Source organism: Sminthopsis crassicaudata, chromosome 4 (assembly GCF_048593235.1).
Source record: "Sminthopsis crassicaudata isolate SCR6 chromosome 4, ASM4859323v1, whole genome shotgun sequence".
Classification (NCBI taxonomy): Eukaryota; Metazoa; Chordata; class Mammalia; order Dasyuromorphia; family Dasyuridae; genus Sminthopsis; species Sminthopsis crassicaudata.
This window is the reverse complement of record NC_133620.1, coordinates 361,237,979-361,265,013: the sequence shown is the minus strand read 5'-3', so window position 1 is coordinate 361,265,013 and position 27,035 is coordinate 361,237,979. Positions and strand designations below refer to the sequence as shown.

At 34.7% G+C, this 27,035-nt stretch overlaps 1 protein-coding gene across 6 annotated transcripts in view; it reads right to left on the bottom strand.

Annotated features, from left to right (window-relative positions):
* Window positions 1-27,035, bottom strand: part of STXBP4 (syntaxin binding protein 4) — a 227,836-nt gene that overhangs the window by 190,720 nt on the left and 10,081 nt on the right. For 5 of the 6 annotated variants that reach the window (XM_074261824.1, XM_074261828.1, XM_074261829.1 and 2 more), the window contains 2 exons: window positions 8,068-8,195; window positions 5,095-5,227 (listed from right to left, as the gene is read on the bottom strand). In XM_074261824.1, the coding sequence (XP_074117925.1) occupies window positions 5,095-5,227; window positions 8,068-8,126 (192 nt within the window). In that variant the 5' untranslated portion in view covers window positions 8,127-8,195. Of the gene's footprint in view, window positions 1-5,094; window positions 5,228-8,067; window positions 8,196-21,994; window positions 22,060-27,035 lie in introns of all 6 variants that reach the window. The other variant, XM_074261825.1, reaches the window with a different exon arrangement.

The following is a 27,035-nucleotide window of genomic DNA, read 5'->3' as shown; positions in this document are numbered from 1 at the left end:
AATTCACAGTCCCATCAAGAGTGCATTAATGTCCCGATTTCCCCATATCTTCTCCAACACTTATCAATTTCCTTTTTTGTCAAATTGACTAATCTGATATAGGTGTAAGGTGGTACCTCAGAGTTGTTTTAATTTGCATTTCTCTAATCAAAAGTGATTTAGATCACATTCTTCATATGCCTAGATAAATTTGATTTCTTTAACTGAAAACTACCTGTTCATTTGCTTTGACCATTTATTAATTAGGGAATGGCTTGAATTCTTAGAAATTTGAATCCTTTTTATATATATTTGAGAAATGTGGCCTTTATCAAAGATATCTATTATACAGATTGCTTCCTAGCTTTCTGCTTTCTTTGTAATCTTGGTTGCATTGGTTTTGTTTATACAAAAGATTTTTAATTTAATATAATCAAAATTGTTTATTTTTGCATTTTAATCTTCTGTATCTCGTTTAGTCATGAATTTTCCCCTTTTCCAAAGATCTGACAGGTAGGTTATTTCTTGCTTTTCTAATTTGCTTATGGGATCTAATAATCTATTTATCTCCTTAGTTTCTTTCTTGTTTATTTTTGGTTGAATTTAATCAGGTTTTGAGAAGAGACATCCCTTTCTCCTTTAGGAATCTGGATGCTATATATCAATTGGTGTAAACATGTTTGGTATTGATATTTTGCTTCATTATTTATGGTACCTTTTAGCAAGATGTAGTTTCATTTCTCTCTATCAATTAAGTCTATTTTGATTTTTACTTGGTCTGAGATGAGGATTGTTACCCTTGCATTTTTTTATTTCACCCAAAGCATAATAGATCCTACTCAAGCCCCTTACTTTTACTTTATGTCTGTGTGTCTGCTTCTTTTTCATAAACAACATATTGTAGGATTCTGGTTTTTGGTCCACTTCTGCTATCCATTTCCATTTGGTATATCTAGTTTCTATCAGACTGCTTTCTAAACTTCCTAGTAGTTTTTAATGAGTCGTTAAATTTTTATCCCCATTGCTGGAGTCTTTTACCAACCCTAAACTACTGTACTTATTTGCATCTCCATATTTTGTAACTCATCTATTCCACTAATCAAACACTATTTCTTGGCCAACAAAAATTTTTTTTTATAGTTTTTACTTACCAAATATATGCATGGGTAATTTTACAGCATTGACAATTGCCAAACCTTTTATTCTAATTTTCCCCTCCCCCCCCATGGCAGGTTAACCAATACATGTTAAATATGTTAAAGTATAAATTAAATACAATATACAACAAAAATATTTTTGATGATTACTTCTTTGTAGTATAGGTTGAGATCTTTCTGCTGGGTTTCCTTCCTTTCCAGTTTTATTCATTAGTTTCCTTGAGATGCTGGACATTTGTTTCTCTAGATGAATTTCATTATTATTTTTTCCAGTTCTATAAAATAATCCTTTAGTTCACATAGCACTGAATAAATTAATTTAGGTATAGTTGTTATTTTTTATTGAATTGGCCAGCCTATCCACAAGAAATTAATATCTTTTCAATTATTTAGATTTATCTTTATTTCTATAGAATATCTTTTAGGTATATTCATACAGGTCCTGTATATGATTTGACAGGTAGATTCTCAATGTACTCAGTAGTTATTTTAAATGGAATTGCTTTTTCTACCTCTTCCTGGAGGGTTTTGTTGGTAATATACAAAAGTGCTGATAACTGATGTGAAATTATTTTATAATCTGAAACTTTGCTGAAATTATTGTTTTAATTAAGTTTTTAGTTGTTTTTCTAGGGTTCTCTCAGTAAACCACAACATCTGCAAATAGTAAGCGTTTTATTTCCTTTTTGCCTGTACTTATACCCCAATTTCTTTTTATTTTTTTATTGTTGTATTTTTACAATACTATTTGAAATAGTGATGATACTAGACATCTTTGCAATATCCTGGTCATATCAAAAAAATTTTTTTTCGGGACAGGAGTGTCAAATTGTATCACTTTTTCCACAGTCATCATCCAACTAGACATCTCTGCAGCATCTGGATGTGGTAATAACTCTCTCTTCCTGGAATCCCCCTTTTCTAGAATTTTAAGACCCTATACTCTTCTACTTTATAAAAAATTCTTCACTTTGCTTTGCTAATTCATCATTTGTATCATAGTCCAAGGCTCTGTCCTGCACTCTCTTCTTATATACTTTTCTTTAAGTGATTTCATCAGTTCCCTAAGATATTTAGTGTTAAAACCATTCAATTAAGTTCATCAAATGCTTACTGATCACCTGCAATAATGCTGAAGCTCTAAATAAACAAGAAAGTGCTGACTCATATAATAGTAAACAACTTTGTAATGCTGTCAATATAATAAATAATGGTTTCCAAACTGAAGGCCAAAGATCCTCTTGGGATGCCTTGAAGAGTTACTGCAAAAGAACCAAAAGCTCATATGCACATCAAACATTGCCATTTTGGCCTTTGTTTAGATTCAACAAAAAATATAGCAAATACATAAAATTTATCAAGAGTTGTTACTAAATACCTGGTAGCTTTCTGGAATATGTAATCAAAGACTGAATGACCACTTGCACATAAAGTTATAGAGAGGATTCTTGTTCAGGTGTGGATTGGATTAGATGGCCTTCAATGATTTTTTTGCAATCGAAGAGTACTAACTATAACTATTATTATTTAGTGGCACTTGAGAAATTTTTTTATATTAAAAAAGTGCCCTTATATTTGCCAACAGTGAGAATCAGTGATTCAGATTTGCTCTTCTTAATAATGCACTGTGTTTCTTCTCCACTCATTTACCTCCCATCTCTCCCCAACCTAGTTTTGCAATTTTCTTCTGTCTGGCCAGGCCTGCAACAAGCAACATTAATAACTTTTTGCTGCTCTCTAGTGGTAAATGCTATAATTTTCTCCCTCCCCCTCACCAAATTATGAAGCCTGAAGAAAGAAATCATAGAAAATATGTAATAATAATAATAGCCTATCTTATATAATAATAATGTTTCCTCACCCTGATATAGGGTTGTAACTACTCTAATGAAAAAAAAAAAAAATTAGAAGAAAAAACAAAAGCCCAGCAGAAATTAAGGAAATTTGATAACATTTACTTTGAATGAACTCTTAGGAAATCATTATGCATCTTTTAGACAGTTTGAAGAAATGGAAAAGTAATAGAGAAAAAAGTTGTTTTTTAAAATTCATAATGCTTAAACTATACAACACTGGACAAATGAATTATCCCAATACTGTTCTTGAACTATTTTAATTGATTCTGCTAAAATGAGGTGGTAGTAAAAGGGTTGGGAAAGACATTTTAAAATAAAGTCAATGGGAAAAAAATGCAAATCTACTTGCTGGGACACTCATTACTCCTGGCTTCATATTTGTTATTTGCCCCCAAGGTCAAACTACATAGAACAACTGGAGATATGTAATTTTTTTTTACAAGTTGTCTGGTATCCATTTATTGTTTGGGGCCAAAATTGACATATTTGAAAAGGTGTTAATAGCACACCTAATCAATCATACTGAAGATATATTGCAATCAGGCAAAGCAAAGAAGGCACATATCACCACAACCAGAAATTTACTATTCTATCTGAAAGATTATTTTAGTGTTATCTAAAGGAATATGCAACCTAACATGCTTTTTTTTTTTTTTTAGCAGTAAAATGTAATCAGTTATCCATTTCTTTGGTTTGATCATTATAATTTTATCAAATATATTCAAAGATTGATTTTTATCTACTGTGAAAACTCAAAAAAATTTATATCAGCTTGAAATTAAAGAGGGTACACATACTCTACTCCCCAGATGACAGACTTCACTATGAGAACGCCATCTGTTAATAACAGTAAGTTATTTTTGGTATTCTATTCAGTTACAAACTCTGTGTGCGTGTGTGTGTGTGTGTGTGTGTGTGTGTGTGTGTGTGTGTGTGTAAAGTAAAATATCACCAGATTAACAATCTAAAGGAGCAAAAGCAGATAAACACACAATTTCTACTACAAATGTTAGCCAAATGTTGCTTCATAAATCTAAGACCTGGAATAGGTCTCAAGATTGCTCTGGTATAATTTTTTCTGGTACAGAAAAGTTTTGTGGCTTAATGAAATTCATATGGCTGGTTAGTGGCTAATTTTGGGGATTCACAGAGGCTTCCCTGACTCCCCAAGCTCATTCTGCTACACCATAATAGATGCTACTTTTTGCTTTGGACATAATGTGGGAATAATTCAAAGGTGATTGGAAAATTAGGCAGCTGCAAAATAATAGCAATTATGGCTATTCTTTTGAAAACGGAATGGTAAGATTTTTCTTTCTCCTAAGAAACACAGAGCTGATAAAACAATAAAGTGTTGGATAAACAAATGTTGTATCTTAAAAGCATTATTCAAAATCAACTAATGCAAACACTACCCATCTTTTAGAAAATCCTGGTATTAGTAAGAACAAATATCCACTAGGCAAGGAAGACTGGCAGAAGAGAGGGGAAGAGGGGGAAGAATTGCATGTAAGGTTCAAGCCCTGATCTAGTAGCCTACAGATGAAAAAGAATACAGGCCATGTGAAGTTAGTATCTTTCACACCTGATAGACATCCCATGGCCAACAACTTAACACACCCTGTATAGGTGACCATGTGTGTTTTGGGGATGAAGGCAGAAGATTGAGGGGTGTGTGTGAAAAGGTTAGCCAAATTAAGAACTACAGTCCCTGTTTTATCTTTCACAATTGGGCAAATTTTTCTATCAGTAAGTGCTAAAGATTCTACAAGTGTCTCATTTCAGTCTAATTTTGAACGCAAACTGATAAACCAGAATATGATATGGTGATAGAAATAATGGTAGATAAAATGTTGATGTATTGTTAAGAAGTCACTTTCTCATTCTGCAGAACTCCACAAGAACATAGAATTTATAAACTTTTCAAAGCCATTTTGCTTCATACATTAGACTAAAAACAACATTAGGGCAAGGTTTTAATTACCTTATATCTCTAATAGCACTGAATATAGACCTCTAAACACAGAAGATACTCAGTTGATACTACTAATAGATGAAAATAAAATCAACATAGATTATTATTTTTTTCATTATATTTTTACCTTATGGCAGTCTCCTCCAGCAATTATTTCCTGAATATATACCAAAGGCCCTTCATTCCGGTTAATTCCTCCCACAATATTCAGGCCTAAACCTAGTTCCTTGATAACTGTTATCATCTGAAATGCAGGGTCCCTAGGAAAAAAATAAAATAATACTTGTACATCAGCATAGAGACCAATACAGTAGAACTTTCAGTTATTTCAGAATTGTTAATTCACATTCTTGTATTCAGTCAATCATAGAGCCAATAGGACATACTTGTTCTTAGTTTCAATGTGGTCATATTTTAGAATCTATAGATTTTCATAGTTATACTCTAAATTTCTCTTTAAAATTAAAATGTCAGAAATTTAGGATTAAATCAAATTTTAACAAATTGTGATTTATATAGGTTTACTAAGAACTAATTGGAAGAAGTGGCTTTAATTGAATTTAGGACCTAAAAAGAAATATTTAAATGTCATCAGGTAATACCTTTAAAAAGTAGACTGTCTGAGACTTTAGACAAAATAAAAAAAAAACATTTTTACTTAAAATTGGTATAACATGCAAAAAATGCCCCAAAATATAAGGACTTTGAAGGTTCAAAATACTAATTTTAAGAGTACTTCACAAAAAAGAGGATAAATAGTATTTCATTATAGAAAGTTGGTGCTAGGTGGTACATGCCTGTAATCCCTAAAACAGGCTGAGACTAGTAGATCACTTGAGTTTGGGAATTAAAAGCTAGAGTAGGATAAAGTAGATTAGATGTCCACAATATTTCAGACACCAATATGGCAAAACCCCCAGGACTGAGCAAGTGCCTAAAGAGAAAGCAAAATGATCCAGGACAAAACGTCAGTGTTTGATCAGTAATGGGGTTAAAGCCCATAAGCAGTTGCTGCATTTCTATCTTGGATAAGACAGTCTCCACTCAGTGTCAAAAAAAATGGGGGGGGAAAATGAGCCTTCAAAGAACTAACTTTATTTTATAAAATTATGAAGCTGGACATATGCTCACTCCCAAAATAATTCATAAGAGGCTCAAAGCTATGGGAAAAAAAATTTGAATAAAGCCAGATGAAAGATTCAAGGCTACCTGCCCCCACAGAAGTGCAAAAATGGAATAGAACTAGGTTGAATAAGGACACTTAATAAGAAATATTTTAGTTTATATCAAAGTGCAAAGCTCCAATCAACTGGACTTTCACAATTATCTTCAAATAAATCAGCAGATAGTTTCAATTTGCTATGGAAAATCAAATCTATTTTGGATCACAGAATTATGGATAATGAAAGTTTTCTTTCTCTTTTTGTTAAGCCTAATTTCTAATGTCAGATCATATCACTAATATAAAGTTTACAAGTGGTCTTTACTTGTCAGAAGGTATGGCTCTTATTTTATAAATGAGGAAGGTAGGATTTAGAAGTTGTGACATCTGTAGAGTACTGTTCTGACTCTGAGACAAGTAGTTAGATATATTTTCACTGCTCTAAAACCAAACAAAACAAATACATGAAACTTATGTGTTTTTAAACTATATACTAAATATGCAAGAAATGGAATGGCCTTTTAAAAAAGACTGCCTAATTGGGGGTGGGAATGGAGGAAGAGGAAAGTGAAAGATGAAGGGAGTTCAGCAGAACTGGTTTATATCTCAGGTTCTGCTTTGGTATAGCAAGAGTTTATAAAGTCAGAAAAGACCTTAGGAGCCTAATGAACTTCCTAATTCACAGAGTCACAGAAGTTTAAATAGCAGAGATGGTATTCAAATTCAAGTTTCCTGACCCCAAATCCAGAGTCCCTATGTACAGAGGAAAGAACATTGGAGCTTCTTATTAAAATGTGACTGCACCCTTGTGGTAGAATGAAGGACATACATCAGAATGTTCTCATACACTTTATAGCTTTAGTAAAGGATTTTTAAGTTGATTGTTAGATATATGTTATATTATATGTGTATATACATATATACATATGTGTATATACACATATATGTGTATATACATTATGATAATGATTTGGTGACAAAATAACATGAAAAACGTGAATTGTAAAATGCTGTAAAAATTTAAGTAGTTATTACTAGCATCAATAACAATAATTAATTAGTACTATTATTAGCAAATTACAATAGGTAATAATAGTAACTAATAACAACTTATTGAGTTGTTAATAACTCAATAATTGTTTTCAATAATGGCAGTAAAGTGCTTTGCTATTTTACTGTTAATAAATTATAGTGCTAATACTAGTACCTAATATAACTGTTAATTAGTTAATAATAACTGTTACCAATAATAGCATACCTTCTTATTTTGCAATTATTAACAAATTCTAGCACCTAATAATAATAGCTGATGAATTAAATATAATTAACTAATTTTGGTGATCATTAATGATAACTTATCAATATCAGTGGAGTGTTTTACTATTTTATAATTGTTAACAAATTATATTAGCTTAAATAAAAGTAACTGTTAATTAGTTAACTGTTAGTAGCTGTTAAAAATAATTGTTATCAATAATAGCAGTAGGATGGCTTTACTATTCACATATACCATCTCTCTTTTATGAAACGTTTGTCTAAATAGAAATTGCAGCATTCATTGAATTATAATTCTTATTGAAATATGGAAAGGAATAGGAACAGGGTTTAGATTTGTGATTTCAATAGTGTAAGAACTCCCAGATGAGGAAATTCCCTCTAACAATGCAGATCAATATGTTCTCAGCAATTTACACTATTAGAGGAATACCTAAAACCTGAAATGCTAAGAGATTTACCCAGGGCCACACACCCAGTATGTCACATGTATTCAAACAAATGGCTTGAAAAGGATGTAGGACTGGCACACACTTAGAGACATTTACTAAATTATGCCTGGAGTGACTAGAGGGAAAAACAAAAATGTTCATTTAATTCAATTGCCATTATTTTAAGCTATGTTAGTTTAAGAAAGACAGCAAATTTTAATGCAAAAATTACATTGCCACTTGATTGAATGCTGTTGTTTCAGAGCTATTTCCATTCATTCCTGTCATCATGGTATCCTTTGAATTTAATGTCTATAAGGACCTCGCTGATGATCCTGATGAGATTATCTCAAGTTTTTCCTAAAAGAGAAAAATTGGAAAGCAAACCATTAGACACCAAAGTGATTCAAATCGATTTCCCAAATTAGATTTTGCCTTTGCATAAAGTCACTAGGTACATGTGGTACAAATACACACACACGTATATGTGTATATGCTTGTGGACGGATGGATGGTATATATGCTTGATGTATTTTGGGCTCTGGCATTTCAGTGAGTGCCTTTAACATTTGGGAAGTGTGAACAAAATCTCTTTCTGTACAAATCCCCAGGATGGAAAGATGCAAATCAACCTAGGCTAGCTATTCCAGTTTTCACTGGTATCACACTTACAAGTCTTTAAAGTCAGTTTTAGGGAAAGAGTTGGTCCTCACACAAGTCAGTTGTCAGGATACCCACAGAATTTTTGTACATTTCACTGCTGGAAAACAGAAAAATGCCCAATTCTGACTCATTGGTATAGAGCAGAGCTGTCAAATTCCATGCCCACTGGCCACATAATCAAAAGTATAGACCAAAGCAAATGAAAATGTATAATTGAGAAATGCTGAACTATTAGAAATAAAAATACAATACAATAAAGGCATTAATTTGGGGTTCATAAAGGCATTAATTTGGGGTTAAGTCAATATGTGGCTACAGGATTCCACTTCTATCTGCGTTTGATACGACTAGTATAGACTGCATAGAAAAACTTCTTTCACATCCTGTACTGATCACTCATGCATTTGCACCTGCTTTGTAATTTTACCCCAGAATGATATAAGAATTAAAATTGTATCTCTGTATATTTAATATGTTTTTTATTTTATCACAACACAATAGGTAATTATCCATAAAAACATCAACCTTTCTTCTTAAATATAGAACAATATATCACATAGTTAAATCTATTCTAATATTATAAAATGCTTCTCTAGAGAGGTTTTTAGAATAGATTGTAGCCCTCGGTTATTATCTAATTTTACTAAAGACAGTATGATGCTTTCTTTTACAAAAGGATTTCTTTAGTTGTTTCCCTAAAGTATATAGCTCACTTGTTAGTTAACTGATACCCAATGTCCCATGAGATAGGATTACTTTCCAAGAAACAAAAAGGAGAATGACTACTATAAATCCACAGGCTTACTTACATAAGTTTCAATTTATCCTTTCCATCCTTTTGTTTTCTCACTGTAATTTAACATTTCTAAGATTCCCTATTATTTGCAGAAACCGGCCCCATTACTAAGTGCAGGTATGGTGAACTTAAATGTCAGATACTTCTTCAGTATGCATCAGGATCTGCTAGGGTGTCAGATATACTTCGCAACTTTCCAAATAGAGAACATAGTCTGTTAAAAATTCAAATTGAGAGGCAGACCCATCTCAGCTCAGTAGAACCCCTAAGACTTAGCAAGTCAACACTCAGAAATTGTGTGTATGTGTGTTTGTGTTTATATGGATATAAGGGCTGTATCCTTAAACACAAGCTGTTATTTCATAAGTCCTTCTTCCTTTTTTTTTTTTTAAAGTGAAAAAGCAATCAATAATCTTTAGAACTAAGATTAAGGATGCTTTGTCCCAGGCACCAACATGGACACATTTTTTCTGTGGAGAATATGGGGTTTTTTTCTTCCCTAGAGCAGGAGTTCAGAGTTCACTGTTTCTTCATACTTCAAAGATATCTGAAATCCCTTATTCCATAAGGGTTTGAAGGGAAAGTGACAGAGAGGATGAGGAAGGAGGTAAAGGGATTAAACAGACATTAGAAATGGTAGTCTCCTCTCTAGACAAGGTGCCCGGGGTTGTACTATTTGCAAAAACACTTGTTTTCTAGTATACTCCTTTCTTTGTGCTCCACCTAAATCTGCTGGAACTGTAATAGCACTTCCACTTCCAATAGCAATGTCTTCCACATGTAGTATTCAAGATGTCTCAAAAAAAATCTTCCCTTGAGGTTAACCAAAGATTCAGATGCTAAATAAACTCTGATAAATAGAAGGAGTACAATAACATTACGAAAAACCTAATTTAACCTAGGTCATAGAAAATTATCTCACATGAACTGATGCTAACCAGATCATTATACACAAGAAGAAGACTATAAAATGATCAATTCTCATGGACATGGCTCTCTTCAACAATGACATGATTCAAATCAGTACCAATTGTTCAGTGATGAAGAGAGCCATTTACACCCATGGGAATTGAGTATGGATCACAACATAGCATTCTCACTCTTTGTTGTTTGCTTGCATTTTGTTTTCTTTTTCAGTTTTTTTTTCCTTTCTTGATCCTATTTTTCTTGTGCAGCAAAATAACTGTAAAAATATGTATACATATATTGGATTTAACATATATTTTAAAATATTTAACATGTATTGGACTACCTGCCACCTAGGGGAGGGAGTGGGGAAGAGGGGAAAATTTGGAACAGAATGCTTTGCAAGGATTCAGAGTTAAAAAATTACTCATGCATATGTTTTATAAATAAAAAAAAAAAAAAAAACTTCAATTTAAAAATAATAAAAATAATTTCATTTTATGGAAAACATTGAAATCCAGACAGATCCAAGAAATCACTGAAGGGAATCTAGCTAGTCAGGGGCAAAGTGCGAGGTGAGAATCCAGCTCTGCTGACTCATTACAAGGTTTTTCCATTAAAGTAGACAAATCTGTATGTGAAAAGCAAAGATGGCAAGCATTTGATCCTTGCAGGCTTGAGGTCACTGAAGGTCTGATGGGACATTGAGGGGAGGACAGAAAAAAATTGCTTTTCATAACACTGGGATTTCCATAAGTGAAGTTTAAACCATGATGTTCTTGAAAGGGCTATGATATATACCTAACAGTCCTTATAAACCAAGCAACATTTGGGGCTTTATCCAGCATCTGGACGTAGGACTATAGGCAAGAGAGATAAAGATATTTCAGTCAGGAAAGGGAAATGGTAACTAATATTTAGTCCTAGTTCCTGCTAGATTTGCATGGGATAGAATGGAATAGAACAGCATTTATTAAGTTCTTACCATGTGTTAACCAATTCCCTAAATGACAGGAATACAAATAGAAAGGGAAGCCAGTTTTCCCCATAAGGGACATATATTATAAGAGAGGAGACAATACATAAGGAAGAATTCAATTGCAGGGCTAATGGCAAGATCCAGGAGTCCTTGGCTTCATTGTTTGGAAGGGGATTCCTCCTAGGATCTACAAAGGCATAATTCTGACTGTAATGGAATCTTAATATGCAGTAAGAAATGACAAACATGACATATACAGAGACTCACAGAATGGCTTTGAACTAAGTAGAGTCAGATAAACAATAAATACCATGACCACCAGCATGTAAATGGAAAGAATGATCACACACACACAACAAATAAAACTGCATGTTCAGAAATTACAAAAACCAAGCTTGATTCCAAAAAAATGTAAAAAGATATCAATCTGGCCTCCTTGGCAGTTATAGGAGTCCGTGGGTATGGAATGTTAGTTACTCTAATGTCAAATTGTTTCATTCTACTGATTGGTTTTGCTGATTTAAATTTTTTTTTTCCTTTTACAAATTCTTTGTAATAATGGATGTTTAGGGAGGGATAGAAAGTAGAATACTCAGAGAAATGTAGGTAATATAAAAATAAAAAAGACACCAATAAAAATCAATTTTGTTCTTAATCGAGGAAACTGAAGTCAAGGGAGGTAAATGATTTGCTCTATATTATTAAACATGTTACTGACAGAATCTGGGCTATAACTTGGATCTCTTGATCCTGGGTTATCACATTACATATCACAATTCTGTGAATAACAAAGTGGTAAAGCTAGTATGAATTTACTGTCTTAACAGATATGCCAGAAACTTTAATTTGATAATGTCATTTTTGTAGAATTCATTTGCAAATATTTTAGGATGCAAAACATATCTTTAGAATTAAATAGGACACATTCTATCTGAAAGGAAAAACAAAGCTCTTTGAAAAAAAAAAAAAAAGGAAGATTAATTAAGTGTCATTTCTCACAGTCTCAAGCTAAAACAAATGTCTAATATTGGAAGTACCAGATTTTGCTTCATCAAATATTTTTTGCATTCCAGAAAAAAAAATTATTTTTAGGCAGAAATTATTTTAGGCAGACATTTCTTCTAGAGAAATGTCTAATAAGAAATGTTAAGCGGGGAGAGGCAGAAGGAAAAAAAAAAAACTTAAAATGAAAGCTTTAATGATGTAATTTGCAAATAAGAATGTTCAGCTATGTACAGACAAGTGACTGGTGGAATATTACAGTTCACATCAATTTCAATCCTTCATTTTCTTTTCTTTTTTGTTGTTGTTGCTGAGGCTAAGTGACTTGCCCAGGGTCACAAAGCTAGGAAGAATGAAGTGTCTGAGAGGTTGGATTTGAACTCCTGACTAATCCTTCATTTTCTTAATCCTTTGAGAACAAAGTATCTGCCTATTTAATGAAGCAGCAGGCAAGAAAGAATCTCAAAGTATTAATTGTCATGTGCAATTTAGGCAAAAATATTTGTATATTAGTTTTAAGTTTAAAAAAAATACACATTCAGAGAAAAATATAAATCAAAAGTCTTTAAAGGTCAGCTAATATAGAAAAATGTAGAGTGGTTTTTCATGGCGACATATGTAGAATTGTCGAATAATAATAAAACTCTAAAAGATCTGAGAAAGAAATAAAGATACAAAAAGACAGATATGCAGAGACTAACAGAAAGAGACACACACAGAAACATACAGACACAAAGAGAGAAAATACAGATGAAATATACAATATCTGGATATTTTCAAATAGTGTCTAGTGATGTATAAACAACAACTACAATAACAAAAACACGATATTTATTTTCATTCAGATTTTAATAATAGGCCATCACTTCTACCTTTAGACTTACTTTTTGATCCATAGCAAATCAAACTTCCCTTTATAAATATAAAATCTTACCCTGAAAAACTTCCTTATAATAAACATGTTGCATTTTTTGGCTAGTTTATACATTTATATATTTAAAAATATCTATAGTCTAGTTATTTAGCAGTTATTTAACATGAAGCAACACACAATGGATATATTCTATTCCTATTAACTGGGTGCAATAAGCAAAGCAATCTATAATTATTGTGTTTAGTTTCCTTATCAGTATGAATGGGAGGGATGGCTAGAGAAAAACTAAAATTCTATACCTATAATTTATTAAGGGAGCATTTCCTTATCACCAATATGTATATAAATTTCTATTGTATTCTCACTGCCCTTACCTGTGTGATTACACAATTGGAAGAAGAGATAACATATTCATTTTAAGTAGAAGATTAAAAACATATAGCTTAATTTTGAATGCAAACATTCACAAACTAGTGATAACTATTAAAAATAGATTAATCTTTACTGGCAGCTTCCATAATGAGATTCCTAAATAAAAGACAATAAAACATGTGGCTGTCACTTGAGAATCCTGTCTGGAATCATACTCATTTCAAAGAAGTCACTGATTGGCACTTTTCTTTAAGGTTCCTGCAGAACATCTTATCATGGTATCCAGTTTTCTGGATTTTCAAAGGCTATGCCAGTGGAATAAAAACAAACAAACAAACAAACAAAAAAAAAACAACAACATATCTTACAGAACTGGGAAGATTATTTATTAAAGTTCCAGCAACAGACCAAATGTCAACTGAGAACCACCTAACTGAGTCAGATATCACCAGACTGGACAGGAGACAGCAGGGGATAGTAAATAATATCAGGGAAGGGAATAATAAAACTGAGGAAATTTCAGATCCTCTGCTACTAAAAAAATATAAGAGTCTGTAATGAATAGATACAAATAAAAGGACTCTTACAGGCTACCAATGAATCTTGGATTTCAGTTGGTAAAAGAAAATACATTGATTTGTCCAGGGGACAAATGGTCAAAGAATATAAAAGCACATTTTCCTAGGAAAAATGAAAAGTATCACAATCACATTGATGAGAATTAGATAAGGAGTATCTAAATGAAATTAAGAGTTAATTGAGGTCTAGTGGCAGGTTCGGGGTGCAGGGAGTCAAACAGAGCTCCTCTACAACCCCTTTGGATTCAGCGCAAGGATACAGTTAAATGAGGTCAAGTAGTGGTACAAGAGTTCCCTGAAAAGGAATTTACAGACCCGAAAACCTAGATTAATAAAAGAGGTTTATTGTGGGGTTTGGAAGTAAGGTCAAAAGGTAGAAAAACACCAGAGGCAGGGCTGGCACCAGTGGGCAGAAACCCTTGACATGGCAGGTGCAAGGATGCCGTGTTTGTCACTTCTGCCAAGAGTGGATTCCAGTTTCACTCTTTTATAATGGGTGGGGGGGGCCCTTTTGGTAATTTTGAAAGGGCTCCTGAGTGTTGTCCCAGGTTGGCTCCTGGCTGGGTTTCAGCCAGGGTTAGAGCCTGGGTTAGATTTTGAATAGAATTCAATGGGTTTTTAGATAAGGAAGTATTTGTTCTTGAGGTGGGGGTTGGGAAGCTGAACAGATCATTAGAATGGGGGATGGAACAGCCCAAGTTAGCTCAGATCTGATGGGGGCTAGGAGAGCCTGGATATCTCCCACTAGAATTCATGGGGGCTGGGAATTAGAAAGGAATCTTAACCCACATAATTCCCCCTCAAACAGTTAAAACTTCATTTAAAAAAAAGATTTGGGGCAGTGTCCTTCATTTGAGGCAGGGTCTTCAGAGTAGCAGGGTCCCCTCTTCATTTTTCCCCTTTAAACAGTCACCTTCAGATACATGTGAGAAAAGGGGTGATGATTTCCTCTTAACTGCTTCAAGCTGATAAGGACTACAGAGATTTGGGATTTTATGCCAGGAGGTGTGTGGGGGATGGCAGCAGGGCATCTAGGGGGTGTCCCAGTCAGTTGTCCGGTCAACGTTCTCCAGGCTGAAGGGCAGCTGAGAATCCAAAGTTTGAAGCCTAGAGAAAATAGATCTCGGGAACAGATTAAAAGTGGGGTGTCCTCCAGGGTGGAAATAGTGACATTCAGGAAGGGGGAAATGCATCAGGTCCCCTCTGTGGGCTGCTTATAGAATGCTGATAGCCCATCTAACTCTTAAAGGGGAGGAGAAAATGCTGAGAACAAAAGATTATAGCCAAAGCTAATTTCTCCCAGGATGGGGATTAGAGGGTGTGGACTCAGAAGTCAGAGGAAGCAAGAGGCCTTAATATCTATTAAAGATAAGAATGCACTTTAAGGTGTTGGAAATCTTTTAACTGTGCTGCTTTTCTTTAAGAATAAGAATAAGGGATTTCAAAGTTAAAACATAACCCAGCAAATCATAGTCCAGTAAATTTTAAGCAAAGAGTAAAATAATTTCCAATTCAGTCTGAACTTAATGAAATGGGAAGTAGGGCAGAAATGCCTAAGAAAAATACATCAGTTTTTCCAAATTTCCTGACCAGCTTTAATCAGTTTCCTTCCTCACCCTTTGTACAGAAATTATCAGATCATACATCACAGACTAGGAAATTTCCTAAAATCCCTCAACCATACAGCAATAGTTAAAGTTTCTCTGATACAGCAATAGTTAAACTGTTTTAACAAGTCTTAAAAATAGATCAATTAACTTAAAGGTGGGTCTATCTTGGAATCTTTTGCCAAACCCAAGCCTTGGTGGAAGGTGGGTGTGGAGGAATTCCACTTGGCCCCCTTATCCTCCCCACTCGATTTTCCAAGAGGCAAGGGGGAAGGGGAGGCAGCTAGCCTTAAGCCCCAGGCTAACTAGGTTCTTAGCAAACAGCTGTAGGTCAGTTGAAAGACAAAAGATTCTGCCCCACCCAACCTTTAGTGGGTTGAGTATAGGGGCGTTAGACAGTCAGGGCATTTAGAAAAGTCAGACCCTAATTGGAGATAGGTGACTCCTGGAAAGAAAGTTGGGGGTTGGATGAGTAGAGAGAAAGAGATTGGAATTCTATTGGGAGTTCAGGTGTTGAGATTAAGCTGTTTTTCTCAAGCCAAGTGTTTGTCTCTGCATTAAGAGACACCTTAAAATGAGAATCTATTCATATTCTATAGCCCCTGAACTCCTTGAACTGCAATGCCAGAGAAACTGAGGCAAGATAAGAGATCAGTTTAGGGAAATTGAGGCAGTAAAGGAGAACTGTGGCATAACAAAACAAGGGGAAATTTGTCAGGGACCAGCTACAGAACAGAGAAAAGGCCTAAAGAGTGAGAGAGACCACAGGGAATTCTGCAAACTAAAGAAAAGGTAACAGAAAAGGCTCTTTTGCCAAATTGAAAGTAGTTAAGGAGTTTTCAAATAGCTTCTATCTTCCCAACTCATTCACTGCTGCAGTTTAGGGAATAAGAGGGAGAAAGAAGTCATATTTACTCTCTTAACAATTAATTTAATTTGCCTTGATTCAAAATTTTATTCCCCAGCCATCTTTCCATAGGTCTTTCTTGAAGCTGCAACCTGGCCAGGGTTGGAGCTTAGGAAAGAAATCTTAATTGTTGGCAGGGGGTATAGAATGCCAATCCAGAAAAATAGAAGAGTGTGCTAAGAGCAAAAAGTCCTGGACAGAGAAAATTCAGGAGTTATTTTTCTCACTTGTAAGGTTAGGTAGGAAAGTGAGACAGAGAGAGATGTAGCAGATATCTAGGCTTTCTCTCCAGGAGCAGGTAAAGAAAAGTTTCAGTAAGTGCCCTGAGGCTAAGAAACGAAGTGAGTGATTTGAAGTTCTCTGTCTTTGTAAACAGCCTCCTGAGCATGGAAAAGCATAATTTTAAGGCTGCTACAGTGAAAAGCTGTGACAGGAGGCTCTGTTCTAATGCAGGATGACCAAATCAGGGAAACCCCAGTCCTGTTTTAAAATGTATGGAGCAAGCTTGTTTTCTGAGAGAGCTGAAAGTCTAGGCTCCTTTAAGAGCCAGATAAAAGGTCTGGGAGAGGCGTGGCCCACTTCTCCAGCTTGCCGGCCATTTTAAGAGTTGATGGGAAACCTTTTTGGAGATTTGAGAAGATTAAGATTTGAGTCCCCAATTTCCCCACTGTACAGTAACCCATAAGGGTTCAGGATGGGAGCATTTAAATGGCAGGTTGCCAAGCCACATGGGAGAGGTCTGAAAGAAGAGAGAGAATGGGGGGGGGAGAAAGAGATGTTATTTTACCCAGTGATTCCCGGATGTCGAGGGCTCATACCAGAACTTCAGGGCAGGGTAGCTCATACCTTTGTCCAGGGAGTAGCAGCTGGGTAGAGACATATCTCCAAGCTCACCCCAATCCAGTGACCTTTCTCCTCGTGGCTACAGCCTGACCATTACAGTCGAGTGGGAGAGGGGCTCAAACACACAGATTCGCTTAAATTCCTCCAGGTATCTCCCCAGAACAGATCAAAGAGTGTTGTTCTGGGATTCCTGAGAGGGATGGCATCGGCCATGTGTCTCCTTGGTTTGGGGAGTGGGCAGGGGTGAAGAAGAGACACTTCTTCCCATGTGCCTGAGGGCCGTCTTTCTGGTTAGAGAAAAAGGGATTACAAATGCCTTGGAAAAGAAGGTCTTTTGTCTCTGGAAGCAATTTTCTCATCCAGAGTTCCGGATTTCCTGGTCCTGCTATCCCTAAAAATAGAGTGCGACAAAAAGAGGACTTTTTGCCTGAAATGCAAGTAATCTCTATGGGAGAATTTTGCTCGCAGCCCAGACCCAGTCTGGGTGCCCACTATGTTTTAGAGATAGGGTGAAACGGAAGAAGGAACGTAGATATTCTTCCCAGAAGAATACTGTGCAAACAGCTAAAAACCCAGATTGGTTCTGAGAGCCCTGAAAAGGTTAAGGTTCCCTTTGGTAGGCAAATTCTGTCTAGTTTTCAGGGTTCTAGGTAAGGGAACCAAATGATGAGAATTAGATAAGTAGTATCTAAATGAAATTAGGGTTAATTGAGGTCTAGTGGCAGGTTCAGGGTGCAGGGAATCAAACAGAGCTCCTCTACAACCCCTTTGGATTCAGCGCAAGGATACAGAGTTAAATGAGGTCTAGTAATGGTACAAGAGTTCCCTGAAAAGGAATTTACAGACCCGAAAACCTAGATTAATAAAAGAGGTTTATTGTGGGGTTTGGAAGTAAGGTCAAAAGGTAGAAAAACACCAGAGGCAGGGCTGGCACCAGTGGGCAGAAACCCCTGACATGGCAGGCGCAAGGATGCTGTGTTTGGGACTTCTGCCAAGAGTGGATTCCAGTTTCCCTCTTTTATAATGGGGGGGAGGGCACTTTTGGTCATTTTGAAGGGGCTCATGGGTGATGTCCCAGGTTGGCTCCTGGCTGGGTTTCAGCCAGGGTTAAAATTTGAATAGAATTCAATGGGCTTTTAGATAAGGAACTGTTGTTTGTGCTTGGGGTGGGGGTTGGGAAACCTGAGCAGATCATTAGAATGGGGGCTGGGACAGCCCAAGTTGGCTCAGATCCAATGGGGGCTGGGAGAGCCCAAATATCTCCCATTGGAATTCATGGGGGTTGGGAATTAGAAAGGAATCTTAACCCACATCAACATGACTGTTCTAAATCACTAATCATAAGTGAAATGCCAATAAGTCACTGATTAACATAATATCTTATCATGGTATCCAGTTTTTTAGGTTTTAAAAGTCTATGCCAGGGGCAGCTAGGTGGCGCAGTGGATAGAGCACCAGTCCTGAATTCAGGAGGACCCGAGATCAAATCCAGTCTCAGACACTCAACACTTCCTAGCTGTGTGACCCTGGGCAAGTCACTTAACCCCAGCCTCAGGGGAAAAACAAAACAAAAAAAAAAAAGTCTATGCCAGCAGAATAAAAATATTATCTTTGCCAATCTGAGAGGGAAGGTGAAGTAGAAACTTGGAATTATTTTAATTTGCATTTCACTTTAAAACAACTCCAGGATTCTACAACCCACCTTCCCTCTCAGAGTGGCAAAGATGATAAAGGAAGAAAATAGTCAATGTTGAAGAAGCTGCCCAAAGAAACAATAAATAATGGCTGGCAGAATTCTGAATTGGTCCAACCATTCTGGAACACAACCTAAAATTGTGAGAAAAATCACTAACTTCTTATACTCAATGAGATTCCCTGATATCCTATTGGAGCATATATTCCAAAAAGGTTGAAGACTGAAAGAAAAGTTCCTTCTTCCCTCATATATAGCAGGAATCTTTAGGGTAGCAATAGACTAGAAACAAAACAGTTGTCAATTAATTAGGGGAATGGCTGAACAGATTATGGAGTATTCATAAAGTGGGATATTATTATGCTATAAAAAGTGACATTATAAGAATTGAGAAAAGCCATTCATATTAACTGATAAAGAGGAGATCTAAATACTATAAGGCATTAAACTATTTAATGATAACTGGTATTGGGATCTAGAAAACTCTCTGCAAAAGTGGAAAACCACTTCAACCTCCAGAGAGAATGTTCTAAATCATAAGTGAGATGCAAGTGAAATCCACCATGAAGTTCTGCCTCACTTCCACTCAAAGAGACCTGTTTGAATATCTGACCACTTCTCAGAGGCAGTGGAGTACAGTGGAAAGTACAATGATTCCAGAATCACAGGACCACTCCTACCCATGCTGCTTGTAACATGTGCCATGACTCTGGGTAACCCATGGATCTCAGTTACCTTACAATGAGATGGTTGAGCAGATTGCCTTTGACGTCTCTAGATTTATGATCCCATAGACAGCCCCTGTGAGAAACTCCAAAGCTCTTTTCTTCTAACTCTATACCTTCTCAATGATCTTATCAGCTTTCAAAGGGCTTATATTAGGTAGATGACTTCCAGTCTAATCTCTCTACTATATATAATAGGTATTATACAAAGTATCTGCCATATAAGAAAAATGACACATGCTTTCCCTACAAATAGTCTGCATTCTATTGCTTGAAACATGTACACATATACAGATTAGACAGTCTGACTTTCTTTATGGAGAGATACTAGTACTAGAAAAACCAGAAAGGGTCTTCATGTAAAAAGTGGCCATTGAATTTAGCTTTGAAGTAAATATCTCATAGGTGTGCATCCCAAGCATGGGAAACAAAGTAGTGTAATGGCACTGAGATGAGAGATGAAGTATCCTGAGTGTGGTACAGTCCCCCTCCTCCCCCCCCAAAAAAGGACACTTTGGCTGAAATGTTGAGTACACTTGCCTTCTGGAAGCTACCATGATTGTCATTTTTGCCAATTTTCTGGCAAAGAGGTAAACTATTGGCATTGTTTTAATTTGTGTTTGTCATTATCTGGAATAATCTTATTGTTAATAGCTAATATTTGGACTGTTAATAGTTTGAACTTCTTTTGAAATGCTCTCTTCATATCCTATTGAGGAATAGCCCTTTGCATAATATATGTATGTATTAATTTTTTGTATATCTTGACTATCAGACCATTATCTTATATTTGATTAAAAGGTTTTCTTTCTAGTCAACAGTATTCCCTTTTGTCTTACAAGTACATTTTATTGTCAATTCTACCCAAATAAATTATCCTTTCTATTTTTTATGTCACCATTATCTCTTGCTTGATTAAAAATTCTCCCCCAATTAATAGTTGCAAAAGTTATTGCCTTCCATTTTCCCCCAATTTTATTTCAATGACATGACCTTTTCTATTTAGGTAATGTATATAACGTAATAAAAATGTGATGATTTGAGATTTACTTTGTATTCTGCTACATAACTGAAGCTACCATAGCAATTCATTCCTGGATGTTTTTAGAGGCAGCTAGATGATATGTGGATAGAGTGCAGGGCCAGAGTCAGGAAGACATGAACTCAAATATGACTTAAATGACTTAAGACACTTACTTGCTATGTGACTTCTGAGCAAATTACTTAACCCTTGTTTGTCTCTGCTTCCTCAAAAAAAAAACAAAACAAACAAAAAAAACTGATAATAATAAGGCCTAGATCTTTCTTTCCTTCCTTTCTTCCTAATGATATGTGAATATAATCCATTTCATATTTGCAAAGGTTTGCTTTTAATGTTTTCTTCTTGACATATTGAGATCATTAACATTTCTAGAACTCTATCAGATAATGGTGAGAAAAAGGGATATTGCCCCTGTATTTATTATAACTCTTTCATTTTTCAGATGAGTAAACTGAAGCCATGAAAGAAATACCCAATGTCATACCACTACTTAGTAACATAGCTGGCTCTACGATGGTTAACGACCTCTTTTCTTTGTTCAAGAAGGAGAACAAATTAAGTCTTTGGTGATAACAGTTTCATGGAATAACTTCTGTTGTTATTAAAGAAGCACCTGAATATTAGTGAATACAATGCAAAGTTATTGTAGCATAAGAAATGACAAAACCAATTGTTCCAAAGAAAACAGAGAAAGCCTCAAGAATTCAAAAGGGCATTCTATGCAAGTAGAACAACATTACAAAGAAAAATAACTTTGAAAGACTTCAGAACTTTGATTAGTGCAATGATAAAGCATGATTTCAAAGGACCAAAGATGGTGAATGCTACCTACTACTTCCTCCATAAGTAGTGATGGACTCAAAAAGAAGGATAATACATATTTTTCAACACAGACAATGAGGGAATTTGCTTTAACTGAAGGTGCATATGTACTAAAAATGGCTTTTATTTGTATGTACATTTAATTAGGGGGGTGAGAAGCTGGGGAGAGAATAAATGCCTGTAAAAAATTCTTTTTAAAGAAAAAAGGAAGACTCCTTAGATAACTATCAAATAAGCAAAAAATTGTTATTTTAGCAACTGATAATGATAATATTAATTCAACTGGGTCCATTCTGTTATCATGAGCTTTTAAAATATTTATGTGTTTAATAAAAATATTTAATAATTACATAACATTTCTGCATCCAGAGTCAAATTTCTAGTAGCCTCCATCACCCAGAATAGAAAAGTGAGCCTGAAAATGAAAAAAAAAAAAGTCTTAGAGAAACCAAGAGCTTTTATAATGTACACAGGTAGAAGCATTTTACTGCACAACAAAAATTACAAATGAGCCACCATCATAAAGTAGAGACTAATTTTATGTGGCTCATAAATAGACTAAAAGGCAATTCCTAAATAAGAATTCCATAAATTAGATCACAGATTTGGAAATTAGAAGGAACAAAAAGAACTAGTTTTAAGAAGCTTATTTTAAAGGTGAGGACACTGAAGCCAAGGGAAACTAAGTAACTAACTCAAGGTTACTTTGCTATTATGTGGTTGAACCAGAATTTGAATTTAGGTCTAACTCCAAATCCAATATTATGTTATCTCCCATATTATACCTAGGCAACTTCCTTGGAACAAATATTTTCCCACAACATATACTTTGGAAAGCAATATTCACTTAGATGCATGTTTTCTAGTCTGTTTCTTTAAAAATCAAGTCACATATCCAAAGACTTAGTAAAAGGATCCAGCTTTGGAAGTTATCAGCCAAACAACTGACAGCTGAAGTTCAAATCCCAATTCTGACACCAAATGAGCCATGTAGTCAATCATAGGCAAATAATTTCATTTCTCTCCATTGTCCTCATCTATCAAATAGGGATTACTGAAATGGCTCTATGATCTCATTTATTTGGCAGTGCCCTCTAAAAGATGTAAGATCTCGGTCCATTCAGTAATTGCTTTGTTCTCTAACTCCAGAACTCTACTTAGTTCCTCTAGAACCTCATAGAGAGTTCATTTTTCCTTTCTCTTGTTGAAACCCTTTTCCTTCAAGTTTTAACTCAGTGGCAGTTTCTCCATGAAACTATTCTTTCTGATTGAAAATGCCTTCATTGAAAACAAGGCAATATTAGGAAAACTATTAGCATAATTAACTATATCAATAACCAAATCATATGATTATCAATAGATGCAGAAAAAGCATTTGACAAAATCCAAAACCCATTCCTATCAAAAAATAATAAAGAACATAGGAATAAATGGAATTTTCCTTAAATTGATCAGTAGTATCTATTAAAACCATCAGCAAGCATCATATGGGGATAAGCCAGAACCATTCCCAATAACATCAAGGATGAAACAAGGTTGACAACTATCACCATTATTATTCAATATTGTATTAGAAATATTAGTTCTAGCTATAAGAAGAAAAATAAATTTAAGAAACTAGAGTAGGTACTGGGTTTATATCCCAAAGAAATACTAAAGAAGGGAAAGGGACCTGTATGTACCAAAATGTTTGTGGCAGCCCTTTTTGTATGGCTAGAAACTGGAAAATGAATGGATGGATGCCCATCAACTGGAGAATGGTTGGGTAAATTGTAGTATATGAATGTTATGGAATATTATTGTTCTATAAGAAATGACCAGCAGGATGAATACAGGGAAGCTTGGAGAGACTCACATGAACTGATGTTGAATGAAATGAGCAGAACCAGGAAATCACTATATACTTCAACAACAATACTATATGAGGATGTATTCTGATGGAAATGGTATCTTCAACAAAGAGAAGATCTAATTCAGTTCCAATTCATCAAGAAGCAGATACAACCAGAAAAGGAACACTGGGAAATGAGTGTAAACTGTTTGCATTTTTATTTTTTTTTCCTCAGGTTATTTTTACCTTCTGAATCCAATTCTTCCTGTGCAACAAGAGAACTATTGGGTTCTGCACACATATATTGTATCTAGGATATTCTATAACATATTTAACATGTATAAGACTGCTTGCCATTTAGGGGAGAGGGTGGAGGGAGGGAAGGGAAAAGTCAGAACAGAAGTGAGTGCAATGGATAATGTTATAAAAAATTACCCATGCATATGTACTGTCAATAAAAAGTTATAATTATTTTTTTAAAAAGAAATTAGAATAGGTAATGAGGAAACTAAATTATCAGTCTATGCACATTGATATGACAGTATACTAAGAGAATCCTAAAGAATCAACTAAAAAACTATTAGAAACAATTCATAACTTTAGCAAAGTTACAGAATACAAAATAAATCCACACAAATCATCAGCATTTCTATATGTTACCAACAAAATCCAGCAGCAAGAGATAAGAAAGAGAAATTCCATTTAAAATAATTGTAGATAATATACTGAGGATCTACTTGCCAAAACAAAGCCAGGAACAATATGAGTATAATTACAAAATACTTTTCATACAAGCAAAGTTAGACTTAAATACCTGGAAGAATATCAATTGCTCATGGGTAGGCCAAGTTAATATACTGCAAAATGACAATTCTGACTAAATTAATGTACTTATTCAGTGCCAAAACAAACTGTCAAGAAATTGCTTTATAGAGCTATAAAAAATAATAACAAAATTCATCTGGAAGAACTAGAATTTAAGAATTTCAAGGGAATTAATGAAAAATTGCAAATGAAGGTGACATGATTGTACCAGACATAAAACTATATTATAAAGCAGTGGTCATCAAAACCAATTTTTACTGGTTAAGAAATAGAGTAGTTGATCAGTACAATAGTTTCACAAAACACAATAGTTAATGAGTAAAGTGATCTAGTGTTTGATAAACCCAAAGATTTCTCAACTACTGAGATAAGAACTCACTATTTGACAAAAATTAAAACTGAGAAAATTGGAAAATAGTATGGCAGAAACTAGGCATTGACCAACACCTAATACTATTGACCACCACCTAATATCGTAGACCAAGATAAGAGAAAAATGGTTCATAATTTAGACATAAAGGGTGATACTATAAGTAAATTAAGAGAACACAGGACAGTCTACCTCTCAGTTTGTGGAAAAGGAAGGAATTTATAACCAAAGAAGAACTGGAAAATTATGAAATGCAAAATGGATAATTTTGATTATATTAAATGAAAAAGTTTCTGTATAAGCAAAACCAGTGCTGCTAAGATTAGAAGGAAGGCAGTAAACAGGGAAAAATTTTTTACATCTAAGGGGTCTGTTAAGGTATCATTTCTAAAATATATAGAGAATTGACTCAAATTTATAAGGATACAAGTCATTCTCCAATAGATAGTCAAAAGATATGAATACACAATTTTCATTTGAAGAAATTAAAGACATTTCTAGTCATAAGAAAAAATGCTCTAAAACACTACTGATTAGAGAAATGCAAATTAAGACAACTCTGAGGTTACCACTACACACCTCTCAGATTGGCTAAGATGGGAAAAGATAATGACAAATATTGGAGGAGATATGGGAAAACTGGGCACTAATTCATTGTTGGTGGAGTTGTAAACTGATTCAACCATTCTGGAGAACAATTTGGAACTATGCCCAAAGGGCTATTAAACTGTGCATACCCTTTGATCTAGCAGTGTTTCTACTGAACTTGTATCCCAAACAGATCATAAAAAAGGGAAAAGGACCCACATTTGCAAAAAGGTAGTAGCCCTTTTTGTAGTGGTTAAGGAACTGGAAACTGCATGGATGCCCAATAGTTGGAGAATGGCTGAATAAATTATGGTATAGGAAGGTATGGAATATTATTGTTCTTTAAGAAACGATCAACAGGATGATTTCAAAAAGGCCTGAAGAGACTTACATGAACTGATGCTAAGTGAAGTAGAACTAAGTAATAATAAGATTATGGATCAATTCTGATGGATTTGGCTCTTTTCAACAATGAGGTAATTCAGGCCAAGCTCTTATTTGTGCACAAGTCAAATCACTCCAATTATACTGTACATTCCTTAAGAGAAAGCACTGTTGTTCGTTTTTATATACCCAATGACTTACAAAGAATACTTGCTTGTTAAGAGTTTGTTGAATTGGAGAGCTGAACTCTATATCCAGCTCTAACAATAAATGATCAAGCATGCCATCTAGTGGATACCCTGATTCCAGAAATCTAATAGAACATAAGGAATGCTCATATAAACCTATGTAGTAATAAATTCCAGAAAAAATTTTTAAAGGTTGGCTGAATAATTAATAAGCTTTAGTTATTTGGGTCTGATTTATCCAGAATGCTAATAGTTTATAACATTACACATATATGTGTTATATATTATCTTATAATATGTAATATACTTTAATAATTTATGCTTATCTAGCCTCTTTCCTTGTGACCAAAGACATTCACTAATTTTAACTCTTTGCTCCATAAATTTTAGTGGTTCTGTATTAACAAAAACATTTAAAGCATTTCATATTTAAATGTCTGACATTTAAAGCACTTCACAAACTGGCTCCAAGCTACCTTTCCAGTTTCATTACAATTATCCCCTTTCACGTATTCTTTGTTCCTCATACTTGAAAACCTTCAGGAACTACATATTCTCTATAGGATGAAATACAAATCACTAATGTTGACAATCTATTTTTTAACCTTATTTTAAAAAACAGCCTATTTTTACAGTACTCAGGATTTCACAACCTAGTCAAACTAGACTTTGTTCTTCCTCAAACCTAGTATTCCATCTCCTGCTGCCATGTCTTTGTTCCTTGTACCTAGAATGACCTATCTCTTCACCTCCATTTATTAGACTCTCTGGTTTTCTTCAAAACTGAGCTCAAATGCTACTAGCTCAAGAGCTAGTGTTCTTCTCCATGTAATTACCTTATATTTATTTTGCATATGATTTACATATACTTCAGAACATACATGTATCTCCTCTGATAAAGTCCCTTAATAGTCAAGGCTATTCGATTCTTTGTATAACTATAACTTAATACAGTGGTGAGCACATAATAGGTACTTTAAATGATTGCTGATTGATCTTAGTCCCCAATGAAGGAAGCTGACCTGCAGGAAGTTGTGTGGAACCCAAGAAACTTTCTAAAACTTTAGTCCTTTTTATTCCTTAGGTTTATGTGTCCTACCCTTGGGGCCTGCCATCTATCATTAACTTGGTCTCATTTGTCAAGTCATCATTTTAGTAAGTATAAGAAACAGTGTTAAGAGAGTTTAAAAGATGGAGAAGTTACT